General features: G+C 39.3%; 1 protein-coding gene across 6 annotated transcripts in view; it reads right to left on the bottom strand.

The window, feature by feature from the left end:
* Adamtsl1 (ADAMTS like 1) overlaps positions 1 to 13,099 on the bottom strand; it is an 895,122-nt gene that overhangs the window by 204,121 nt on the left and 677,902 nt on the right. For all 6 annotated transcript variants that reach the window (XM_031377794.1, XM_031377795.1, XM_031377796.1 and 3 more), the window contains 2 exons: positions 6,605 to 6,716; positions 2,321 to 2,459 (listed from right to left, as the gene is read on the bottom strand). In XM_031377794.1, the coding sequence (XP_031233654.1) occupies positions 2,321 to 2,459; positions 6,605 to 6,716 (251 nt within the window). The remainder of the gene's footprint in view (positions 1 to 2,320; positions 2,460 to 6,604; positions 6,717 to 13,099) is intronic.

Here is a 13,099-nt window from a genome sequence, read left to right as displayed (position 1 = left end):
CACCTTAAGCTGAGCTGTACACTCACACCCCTACACCACCTTAAGCTGAGCTATACACTCACACCCCTACACCACCTTAAGCCGAGCTGTACACTCACACCCCTGCACCACCTTAAGCTGAGCTATACACTCACACCCCTACACCACCTTAAGCTGAGCTATACACTCACACCCCTGCGCCACCTTAAGCCGAGCTGTACACTCACACCCCTGCACCACCTTAAGCTGAGCTGTACACTCACACCCCTATGCCACCTTAAGCTGAGCTATACACTCACACCCCTGCGCCACCTTAAGCCGAGCTGTACACTCACACCCCTGCACCACCTTAAGCTGAGCTGTACACTCACACCCCTGCGCCACTTTCCTTAAGCGTCTCCTATTGCTAGGTCTTAATTTTTACCGAATTCTGTCTTCAGTAAGAAGTTGCTTCTGATATAAGCTTCCAAATTATTTTTTTATTTTCTTTCTTTCTTATTATTTAATAGTTACCTGTCCCAACATTTATGCCTGTGCTATATTAGATATTTTTAAAAATGACATAGAATATAGACTGAACAGGCAGCCTTTCAAATAGCTTTTTTTTTTTTTTTTGATTTTGGATAATAAGAAATGGGCCAAAAAATGTTACTCCCACAGAGAAGAGTGGGTAAAGATGAGAGACTAGAGACAAAGGCTGAATTTTCCTCATTACAAACGTTTTCTTCCAGTTGCTAACAACGGTGCTTTCATTTCAAGCCCTCCTCCATGGCCGCTTCTTCACTGAAGGCATGTTTCCCTAGCGAGGAGAAGCTTAGTGGAACTGTGGGGAAATGAATCTACCCTCCTAGAAATGCACATAGGAAATTTCACATGTCTATGCAGGACTTTCACTCTTTCTGTGACTGAGCTGGGAATAATGAATGCTCATCTGAATTGGGATAAATCCCTGTTATATGGATGGATAAAAATGTACAAACAGAATCATTTTAAAATAAGGTTCAATCATAGTTAAAAATATTTTAACTGCTCAATATTTCTAAAGCAAAAATTTAACACCTTATTTACTTTTATATCACACGCAACATTTACTATCCAATATTCTGATGTAAACACAAAGCTAAATTAAACTAGAATGTCAAGCTATAAAGTATCTAGTCTTTTTGTTCCTTTAATGAGTTCACTTTTATGAGGTATGTGTATGGTTTCCAAACATTCATTATTAATAGTAAGTTCAAATCACATATATAATTTAGAATTCATGGCTTAAGGTAGAAAGAGCATAAGCATATTCTTGTCATACATAAGCACACCTAAGTCAGTAACTGGATACAAAAGTTGCATCTCTCACAGTGTACAAGAGAATGCTCTCCACTTACTCCACCCATGCAGCAGCCCAGTTCTTCAGAACTTTTCTTTCATGGATAAATAATTAGCAAGCTCTGATTTAAAATATGACATAGAAAGCATTATTAAGAAAGGATGTTTGGCCATTGGTATTTGTGACTGTTGATTTGCGTTTGTGGAGAAAGGTTTTCCTAGATGTTCTCTAGGAAGTTGTGGGTGTGTAAACTGCAACTGCCAAGAATCACTCAGCAGTGTTTGAAGCCCTAAGCAAAGGCACCGCCCTCCAGGAGCAGATTCTCCACCTGCCCATCAACAGTTTCTCACATCTAGGCACTTCATTAGTCTGCCTGATTCCTGATCCTGCAAATAACTGGGGCCCAATTATGGCTTCACTAAAACAAACACCAGTGTGTGAAGGTGTTAAAGGTTTAAATCTTTAGAGCTTCTAATTACAAAGGTCCTCAAGAAAGTTTGACTTGGAAATAAGCCCTCGCTCTTTTGGAGCAAAGGCTAAGCCATTTTCAAAGGTAGCAAAAACTTTTTTGAGGCTGGATCTGACCCTAATTAATTGCGTGGATTGATTATGCAAGAATGGATTGGCTATGGTCCTGACATGCACTCTTCTGTGATCGCATCCCTGACTGGAGACAGGGAAAAGAATGGGAAGCATTGTGAGACAATAAGCCATTGCACTGGCTAAGACACCAAGATGTTCACTGGACTTTTGTCAAGGGGAGAAATAAGATGTCAGGATGTAAAAGCAATCAAAGGAGAAGGAGAGGACTTCACTTTGAAGAACATATACAGAAAAAAAAAAATCCACAGACCCTGAGGTTACATCACAGGACAGCAGGAGCCAGAAGCATGGGTGCCACTAACAGTGGGGACGCTGGACAGAGCCATGTCCTTTATTTTTAAGTTAAACATCCACTTTCATCTAAGAAGCTAACTAGGAACCTGACTTACGATAAACAAACAGGGAAACTGGACTGACCTGGCTGGACAAGGATCCAAGTTGCACTCCTGAAGCTTGGGTTTGGGCTTGATGTTCTCGGGATAGTAGTGACAGTACTGGTCAGCCACCACTCGGTTACTCCGGAGATCATAGCACTCGGCAGACGTCAGCTGGTAACCTGTAGGCATCAACACAACCAGGCTGCTTAAAGTACATGTCAGCACAATGGACTTCTGTATGATTTTGGGCCATTTCCTGTTAAGGAAATTATTCCCAATGTCTAAGTCATTTCTAAGAAAAAGCAAATATATAATTGGAAGGGTCATTAATGTTGTAGGACTCAAATTCTACATTTTTTTTCTCAAGTAATCTGCTCATTTTAATTATTCAATTATATGACAGTGCTTGAGTTATGTGAGAACATAGTCAGATTATAAAACTCTGTGGCAAGAAATATTGTTTGTTTATTTAATATAATTAAAAAACATAATGGAAAAACACTATTAGTATTGTTTTGTAACCAAGCTTATTAAAGAAGGATATTAAATTGATTCTGTATCTCTGGGGCCACCAGGAAGAATCAACTCACAATTCATTAATAAAGTAAGCAGTAAGTGAATAAATAAATAAAAATAAATCTAAATGTCCCCTCTTTGAATAATGGAGATTTGTGAGTAAGTGCCCACCTGAGTCAGGTTCTACAAGGCTGCTTAAATTCAACCTGAATGAGTTGAACCAAGTAAATATACAGTTAAAGTCCCCATAATAGCTATCTTGAATCTGAATTCCTTACAGAATTAAAACAATAAAATCAAACATACCAAAAAATGAAAATAAAAAAAAATGAAAAGTCCTCCTAAGTTCTCCTTCCTAGTATTTAACTTTTACTTTTTCCAAAATACTTTGTCATTCCTCCTCGGATTAAGAATCTGGCTCATACTTTGTAAGCTTCCTTTTCCACTGTTTTGATAAATCTCTTTCCAAAAAGTTGCCGAGTGTTATTTAATTTTATTCATAACGTGTTTGATCTTTCTCACCTGTTTTATGATATAGAAATAGTGATGAAGACTTAGACTCTTAGAGTGAAAATAAGTATATATCAAGGATTTTAAAGGTCTGTATTCTTCTATTCCAGACCCTCCCCAACCTCTCAAATTCTTCCTGGCAGGTAGATGAGTTATTACTAAATATGTATTCGGAAACAAGATTGAAATCACTGGGAGACTTGCAGAGGTTTTAGGAAGTCAGAAGGAGGCTTTTGAAGCCAGATTTCCTGGCTTGAGGCTATGTTCTCAGACCACCCACAAAAAGTTAATTGTTCATTAAAGACCTTAAAAAAAAGACCTTTAAAAATTCTACTGGGAAGATGAAAGCACAGAGAGAAGCAAAAGCAGTGGGCAGGAACGCACATCCAGCTAACGTCTGGCTTTATAGAAAAGCTAAGTAGCAAACTGACATTTCAGAGAAGTCAACACACTTTTACTTTTTGTCTCCATTGTCCTCCAAAGCAGCAATTTTATAAGACAAACACTTTGGAGTTTTGCAGAGAATAATTTCTCTGCAAGGACAGAATTTATCCAGTAGTAAAATGTGAGAAGAAATAATAAATTGTTGGGCTGGGGATATGATGTTTGAAAATCATCATTCTCCAACCCAAGGCTCTCACACACTAGGAAGTAAAGTCATGGTGTAAAGCAAAGACCAGTGTGGTCAGCTGACAGGGTCCTCTGAGGCTTGCCACAGAGTTCTTGTGGAACATTCTTTACAAGTGGTGATGTGTCCAGCCTCTTGAATCTGACAGCAGGAGCACACGTGGGAGGAGACAGCTTATTTCTCAGAGATGGTAAGACTGGTCCATGACGTGTAAGGAAGACTCCCTAGCCCTCACACATCACAAGGGAACTTTTGCTTATACTCAGGCTTTCTGATAAGATTTCCTATGAACAGAGACTTGACACTGGAAAACCATGGATAGGTCTATTCTTACATGTGAGTAAAATGAGACCCAGTGTGGTTGGAAACAGATGAATGTAACACTAATTGCTTTATTTAATAGTAAGTCATTGTCAAGGTTACTGAAATTATACTGTCACAGCAGTTCTCTGTGAAAATGATATAGGGTGCATGCAATTGAGTTGCTGTTTAATGAAAGGTATGGTTTACATTTAAAAAGAAAAAAATATTACATTAGATGATCTTTCATTGAAGTTTGTTTTGTTTTCTGCATGACTCATTCATGAATCTATAGAAATTTATTCTCATAAAACAACATCATAATTGGGAGCTTTCACTCCTTTTTCCCCAGTTCTCTCTCTCTCAATCTCTCTCTTCCTCCTTCATCTCTCTCACCCTCTCTCTGTCTTCCTCTCCCCTTTCTTGTGTGTGTGTGTGTGTGTATGTGTGTGTGTGTGTGTACATGCATGTGGAGGCCTCATGAGGCCTAGAAACATCCTCAATTGCTTCTCTATCATACCCTTCACAAGATGTCAGTGAAACCCAGAGCTTGGTGATATGTCAGTCTAGATAGCCAGTTTGCTCTAGATATGCTCGGATATGCCCTGACTCTGCCATATCTACACAGATAGATGTAGATAGAATCTACGTTAGCTAGATTCAAGGCATCTGAACTCTGGTTTCCTTGCTTTCATGGCAAGCTCTTGACTGCTGAGCCATCTCTTCAGCCTGGCAGTTGGTTTTTAGAAAAGGTAATTTTATTCAAGGTCAGCTAGATCCACTATAGAAATACTATTGTATTGAAATGCAAACATAATTAATGGCATTTGACTCATTATTTTTAAGTTAAAAAAATCTGTATTGACTAGGTTTTTTGGTCATAAGTTAGGGTCAATTAAGAAGAAGGAACCTCAACTGAGAAAACACACCCATGAGATTTGCCTGTAGGCAATTTTGTGGTACACTTTCTTCACTAATGGTGGACAGAAGAAGGCCCAGTGCATTGTGGGTAGTACCACCCTCGACAAGTTGTCCTGGATGGTATAAGAAAGCAGGCTGATAAAGTCATAAGGAACAAGCCAGTAAGCAATGTTTCTACGTGATCTTTGTTTCAGTTTCTACCTTCAGGTTCCTGCCTTGAGTTCCTGCCCTGACTTCTCTTCATGATGCAGTGTAATCAGAATGAATAAACCAAATAAATTCTTTCCTCCTCAAGTTGCTTTTGGTCATGGTGTTTTGCCACAGCAATAGAAGTCCTAAGACAAAATACAACACTGCTTTTAGAAGCACAATTAGTGTTTTGCTCATATTATAAAGATAGAGATAATATAGCCATCAGTGAATTATGTCATATATTCTTATGGTTTTAAAAAGTGATAGATAATCATTTGTCCCAATTTATGACTTTAACTATTGTAAATAATTCCTGTGTGGGTAAACTATTTAAAGTTAGTCAATCAACCAGCTTCCACAAAAGAATAGAGAAAGAATTAGTCAGATATATCAATTTCAAAGGCACATATATATAATTTTAGACCAATTAAAATGAAAAACAAAAGATAACCCACATCAGACACTTAAGTTTCTGGAAAGATTTTGGTTATGTATGCATTCACAAAACTTCTCAAACTCCTTTATCTAGTAACCATATTGCTGAGTATTCATCCCAGGGGAATTTGTGAACGATAAAATCATTTAGGCATTATGTTATTTATTATATTATATAATTATATAATGGTATAACATTTAAAAGAACCAAGTGATTTACTACAAGGAAATGACTAAAAAATATCAAAGAAATATGTCATATATCCACTATAATTATAAAAAACAGAAAATGGGAAGAAATTTTTTCTAGTAACACAAGATGCTGAGCATGAATGACATGGATGTGACAGTGCAGGGTCAGGAATTCTCTTTGTAACTTTTCAGGAGAGACACACTATAAAGGGTATATGGACTGAATGTATGTCTTTCAGTGGGCGGTGATGGACACAGGCAAAAAATAACCTAGGTTAAGTCAACAATGAAGTGATTCTTTTTTTCTGGTAATAAAACTTTCTCTAATGGAGCGAGCCTGACAAACATCTTCACTTGCTTCTTGAAGGCTGAGATGAGAGCAAGCACTGGCCTGGAAAGCTGCTGTTGGATAGGATATTACTATGCCCAGCTTTCCATGATGCCAAGGAAAGAGGTGTTTGCTACGAGCATCCACAAAGGAAAAGCTTCCCAGGGTACCTCACAGGTGGCTTCAGGAATTAGCTCCTCTCAGAAGAAGGGATTCTTCCATGCTAAGATAGTTCACTCTTATAATATCCAGATTTTTCCTCACAGAAGCCTAGGCTACATAGGAGAGTTGAACACTGTTACCTCCACCACATGTTGCTGAGCAAGGAAAGAAGTCTGTTTCCCTCCATCGGTGGATGATGGGCTGGTAGAAGATGAACTGGATTGTGCTGTCTGCAGGTCCTGCATCATGGATCTGCAGGAACAAAACAGGAAAGTTGGGGGGTGTGATAGGAGGAGGGATGGCTTCTGGTAAACTTGGTGGAGAATGCATGGTGTATGGAAGTCTTGGACATGTGAGGGCCTATAAGGGCATCAAATGGGAAGGCACGATCATTCACCCTACTATGTCCCAGAGAATGGCTCTCACAGTACCTTTATCATCCATACCTCCACAGAGATGATGGCTTAGAGTATGATGAGATCTCCATTTGTGACTCTGCCACAGTTCCGTACCCACCCTTACTTCTACAGAATTGTATAGTCTTTGAAATGTATATTCAGAAAAAGACAATATAGTAAGGCATGGTGGTGTACACCTTCAATCAAAACACTCAGGAGGCAGAGACAAGAGGATTTCTGTGAGTTCAAGGCCAATCTGATCTTTATATTGAGTTCCTGGATAGTCAGGGCTATGTAGAAAGACCCAGTCTCAAAAATAAGAAAGACAATTTATTTTAAGGAAACCATAAATGTCATATACTACAGAAAATAAAAGATACTATCTGTAGTTGAGAAAGGAAAAAAATGTCAAGGATGAAGATGCTTCTCCCATTTAGGGACATACATGGGTCTTCCTGTCAGTGTAGTGATTCATGCATCTGGACGTGCTAAGTCACCAGTTGGAAGTTATTTAACTGCAAATTCTTGGGCCCAAGCCCAGAGATCTAGGCAATTCTAATGTGGATATTCTAATGTCAAGATACAAAGTTATAAAAGCAACTACTTTCAAATAAAACTGGTGCTTATGGAAATTAAAACTTGTTTTTAAAAGAGGGAATATGAGACAGTAAATTTTTAATGGTTCCTAAAATTACAAGGTTGAGCAAACATACTTAAACTACAAGAGGAGAAAAAGTACCTAACTCGAACAGAACAATGAACTTCAGGAGGACTGAATGATGTGACAATCAATGCTGGGCCAGGCTTGGGTTGTTTGTTGTGTTAAGAGAGCTTCTTGGAATAATGACAGAATTACTTCTTACTCCAGCTCTACTTGTGGTAATCAGAAAATTTCAGGTTCAGTTGAATAGCATGGCCTAAACCTTTTGTTCTTAAGTCTCCATAACATCCCAACTGCTGCCCTTTATTTAGGGTAAATTGATGGAGGCGCCCTTCAGACTATTTTAAAGGTAGCCCTATTTCTCTGCTGCTGATCTCAATAAGTCCCCTCAACACCTAGGACACAGGAGAAATAGGAATAGTGAACAAGAAGGCGTTAGAAAACCTGCAAGTGCCAAACTCTAGGCTGACTTTAAAGTTTATATAAGTAGATGGAAATGTTCCTCTAGAAAGTCTGAGAGAGCCAGAGATTAGGAAGAGAGAAATGTCAGGAACCTACAGATGGTCTCATTTCACACCAGGACTCTGATGAATGGACCTTTAGGGTCATTTCTAATTGGAGCAAACAGTGATAAATGCATCTTTCAAAACAAAACCAGAGGATGCAGTAGTGTCTCTACCAGAGATATGTATAGTCCTCCACAGTCCCACGTATCAGACACATGGTACCTAACTACTGGTTAGGGATCCAGCATTCATTTCATTATTTGGTAAGCTTTTGTCTGATTGCTTTAACTCTAGCATCCCTTCACTTCCTTCAGAGACGTGGTCATCATGCAGGAAAGCCATTAAGGAGGGCTCCTGCTTGAACCCAATACCCTTGAAAACTGGGAAGAAAAATTTGAGAGCTGTTTTGTATTTTATTCTCCCCTAATATGATATATATGGTACATGATGTGTTTCCACAGGGCATTTGCAGCTCCGAAAGAGCTATCATCAAGATGGATGACACTGTGGGAACAGCTCAAAGATGCACAGCAACAATTCACCCAGGGCTCTCCTTTGCTCTTCTGCCCTTAATAGAGCAGGAGTAGAGTTGCAGTTGTGGCAGGTAACGGGTCCATGACAGCCAGTACCCTACCTACCACTTACTTTGCTGGGTTCTTTTTTCTTGGGATCTGGGCCTACAATGGGCATGGGGTCGGGGATCATAACTAACTATGGTTAAAATGATGAGTCCTTGCCCTGGAATATCTACGTGGTGTCTATTTGCCTTCAGATCTGGTTAAAAAAAATGGAGCAAGGCCCTTTATAGGCTTGTTAGAAGCTACCAATAAAACTCTTCATAACTGAGAAGAGGGAATGGACAACAAGAAGGCATTTTGTCAGACATCATGGTGAAGGAAGGAGAAGAGGCAGTTTCAGCAGAGTGTTGTCCCATTTGAGTCCCAGAGAGTTTCTAAACAATATGTATCGGTTCTGAAGCTGAGAACTTACATTTGGAGAGATCACAAATGAAAAGGGTCCTTTTAAAATGGACTAAATGGATCACGAGAATGCAGACCTCTTGCTTCAAAACCATGCTTGGTTTTGTCCACATGCATAACATTTCCTTTCTCCATAGTCATGTTCTTTGTTTAACAATGATGTTCAGCACATACCACATTCCTACCAAGGCTTAGGTATGTTTTATTTATATTAAATTTAATCTTAAGACAGTGTAGGTTTTCCATATTTAAATGACAAGGAGAAGTTCCATGATTTGTTCAAGCTGTCTAGCTAAGAAAGAGAGGAACACAGAATTTGAGCTCAGGTCTATGTATCTCTCAAGCTGCTATTCTTCTCACGGCATCACCAATATCCACAGTGGCACCATCATGAAGTGCGAATTCACCTTTTTCATGTCCTCGTTCCCATCATAATGTCTCCTTCGATTTCATTTTAAAGTAGAGACAAGCACTTAAAATAAAGATAAGGTTGACATGACGTGTATCTTTGGTGGTCTAACAGTTGCTCATGGAGACAGGCCAGCCAAAGTGTATATTCTGTTTTTCTTCATTCAGGACTGCTCGGTCCTTGTTATCATTAGCTCTGCCATCCCACAAACCCTAAATCCTCACACATCACGTGCTGGTCCTCAAGAGTATTTGAAAAGGTTCAGTTTGACACCTTAGAATGTTGGTGCAGGGAGCTGAACACATCTGGCATATGTAATTTTGACCTCCTTATGCTAAAAAGAATTTAAAAAAAATGTTGTGGACTAAGCTCTTCTTCCTATAATTGCAATATCTCAGTGTTTCTAATTCAGCTTAAGGACTTCTCACACTGAAAGAGAATGGGAAGGCTCATAGCTGACAGCACCTTAAAAATGGAGTTGGGGGAGACGCTTGCGTGCGCACAGCATAAAGGAGACAGCATAAACACATGAAGACAACATCAAGACCACGGTGGTCCCCACAGGAATAGTTCTGAAAACACTCCTCTCTTTTCTGTTGAGAAAAAGGAGACTTATGAGCTTTCCTATGTTACCCCGATAAATGTGTTCTCCCCACTGGTGCCAGAATCTCTGGCACAGACAGGAAGGTATTATTGCTGGCAGTCAGGGATTTTCTCACCCACCATGCACTAGGGAAGCTTCTACTCTGGATGCACAAAAGAGAGCCCTGTGTGAGCAGCTACTGACCAAGACCCAAGATGGGAACTGACAGGACCACAGTGCTCTTGGGTACTCTATTTCCCTTCCCTTGGGAGAGCTTGGAGATTGTGGGAATAAATCAACTTACTTCCTAGAGCAAGGAGAAAATGAAATAAAGCTAAGGTACCTACTTCTTAATTATCTTGATCTATTGCATTCAACTTTTGGCTAGTTTAGCAATTGGCAGAATACTACTTCTTCAAGTGTATGAGAACAAATGGTTTAAATGCTCTTGTTTGATTTTCAATGGCATGGAACAGTAACCCAATCTTTGCAGCACCAGGTATCTGTGAATTAAGTGGGGGCATCATTGTTTTTTTCACTGTCTCTTTCCATAACTTGTTATCTTGTGATCCTCTTGATCATCTCTCTTTGTTTGCCATCATCTCCAATGTTTGCCATATAGTAGGCAACCAAACAGTTACTAAATAAATCAATGTATTGGTGAACAAATGATTTATATATGGATCATGATTTCTTTTACGTATGTTTGGAACAAGATTTTATCTTAGTAAAGTCTTAAGATCTCTGTTGAGATGCCCAGGATCATAGGATCAGAGTTGCTATGAGCAGACCCTGGGCATGAACTCTGAAACCAGTCCCACAACACCCAGAAGAAGCTCCACTCCCCAGGTGCTCTAACAGGCCCAGAAACACAGGATCCTAGGATCCTAGGAGTTAGGGTTACACCAGGATCTCAGGGTCCCAGAGGCAGATTGATTCCCAGAAGCTCTGACACACCCAGGATCTCAGGATCACAGGATCACAGGATCCCAGAATCACAGGATCACAGAGACAGTTGAACTCTGAGAAGTTCTAACACAACCAGGATCACAAGAAGGATAGGATCCAGTCAGATATAGCAAGGGCAGGTAGCACTAGAGATAATCAGATGGCAGGAGGCAAGCATAAGAACATAAGCAACAGAAACCAAGGTTACTTGGCATCATCAGAACCCTACCATATTCTCCTACCATAGCAAGTACTGGATACACCATCACACTGAAAAAGCAACATTTGGATCTAAACTCACTTCTCTTGATGGTGATAGAGGACTTTACGAAGGTCATAAATAACTTCTTTAAAGAAATACAGGGGAACATAGGTAAACAGCTAGAAGCCCTTAAAGAAAAAACACAAAAATCCCTTAAAGAATTATAAGAAAACATAATCAAACAGGCAAATGAAATGAACAAAACCATCCAAGATCTAAAAATGGAAATAAAATCAATAAAGAAATCACAAAGGGAGAAAACCCTGGAGATAGAAAACCTAGGAAAGATATCAGGAGTCATAGATGCAAGCATCACCAACAGAATATAAGAGATAGAAGAGAGACTCTCAGGGGCGGAAGATGCCATAGAAAACATTGATCCAACAGTCAAAGAAAATGCAAAAAGCAAAAAGCTCCTAACACAATGAGAAGACCAAACTTAAGGATAATAGGTATAAAGAGAGCAAAGATTCCCAACTTAATGGGACAGTAAATATCTTCAACAAAATTATAGAAGAAAACTTCCCTAACCTAAAGAAATAGATGCCCATGAACATAGAAGCCTACAGAACTCCAAACAGACTGAACCAGAAAAGAACTTCCTCCCGTTACATAATAATCAAAACACCAAATGCACAAAACAAAGAAAGAGTTTTAAAAGCAGTAAGAAAAAAAGGTCAAGTAACATATAAAGGCAGACCTATGGGAATTACACCAGACTTCTCACCAGAGACCATGAAAGCTAGAAGATCCTGGGCAGATGTCATACAGACCCTAAGAGAACACAAATGCCAGCCCAGGCTACTATACCCAGCAAAACTCTCAACTACCATAGATGGATAAAACAAGATATTCCATGACGAAACCAAATTTACACAATATCTTTCCATAAATTCAGCCCTTCAAAGGATAATTGATGGAAAACTCAGACACAAGGAGGGAAAGTACACCCTAGTAAAAGCAAGAAAGTAATCTTTCAACAAACCCAAAAGAAGATAGCCACACAAACATGATTCCACCTCTAACAACAAAAATAACATAAAGTAACAATCACTACTCATTAATATCTCTTAACATCAATAGACTCAATTTCCTAAAAAAAGACATAGAGTAACAGCCTGGATACATAAACAGGACCCAGCATTTTATAGCATACAGGAAATGAACCTCAGTGTCAAAAGCAGACACTACCTCAGACTAAAAGGTTGGAAAACAATTTTCCAAGCAAATGGTCCCAAGAAACAAGCTGGAGTAGCCATTCTAATATCAAATAAAATCAACTTTCAACAAAAGTTTTCAAAAAAGGAAAGACACATCATACTGATCAAAGGAAAAATCTACCAAGATGAACTCTTAATTCTGAATATCTGGCTCTAAATGCAGGGGCACCCAAAATCAAACCTCAAAGCACAAATAGCATCCCACATAATAATAGTGGGAGGCTTCAACACCCCACTGTCAGCAATGGACAGATCATAAACAGAAACTAAACAGAGGCACAGTGAAATTAACAGAAGTTATGAATCAAATGGATCTAATAGATATTTATAGAACATTTCATCCTAAAGCAAAAGAATATACCTTCTTCTCAGTACCTCATGGCACCTTCTCCAAACTTGACCATATAATTGGTTATAAGACATGCCTCAACAGATAGAATAAGATTGAAATAGACAGGCCTCATGAGTCACAGGGGAGTCTCAGGGCTGCAGGGACAGGACAGCAGTGGATTTGCAATCCTCTTAGCCCCTTCCCTGCAAGTGGAGTGCCTGCCTCCAGGGAGTGCTTTAACCCAGGGACTCACCCATCTGCACCCAGGATTTACCAGAGGAGAGCTGATCTCCCAGAAGTGCTGATACAGGCTTACAGACCCACAGGAGGAACAAGC

Source organism: Mastomys coucha, unplaced genomic scaffold (assembly GCF_008632895.1).
Source record: "Mastomys coucha isolate ucsf_1 unplaced genomic scaffold, UCSF_Mcou_1 pScaffold18, whole genome shotgun sequence".
In the NCBI taxonomy this organism is placed as follows: domain Eukaryota; kingdom Metazoa; phylum Chordata; class Mammalia; order Rodentia; family Muridae; genus Mastomys; species Mastomys coucha.
This window is presented reverse-complemented; position numbering and strand designations above follow the sequence as displayed.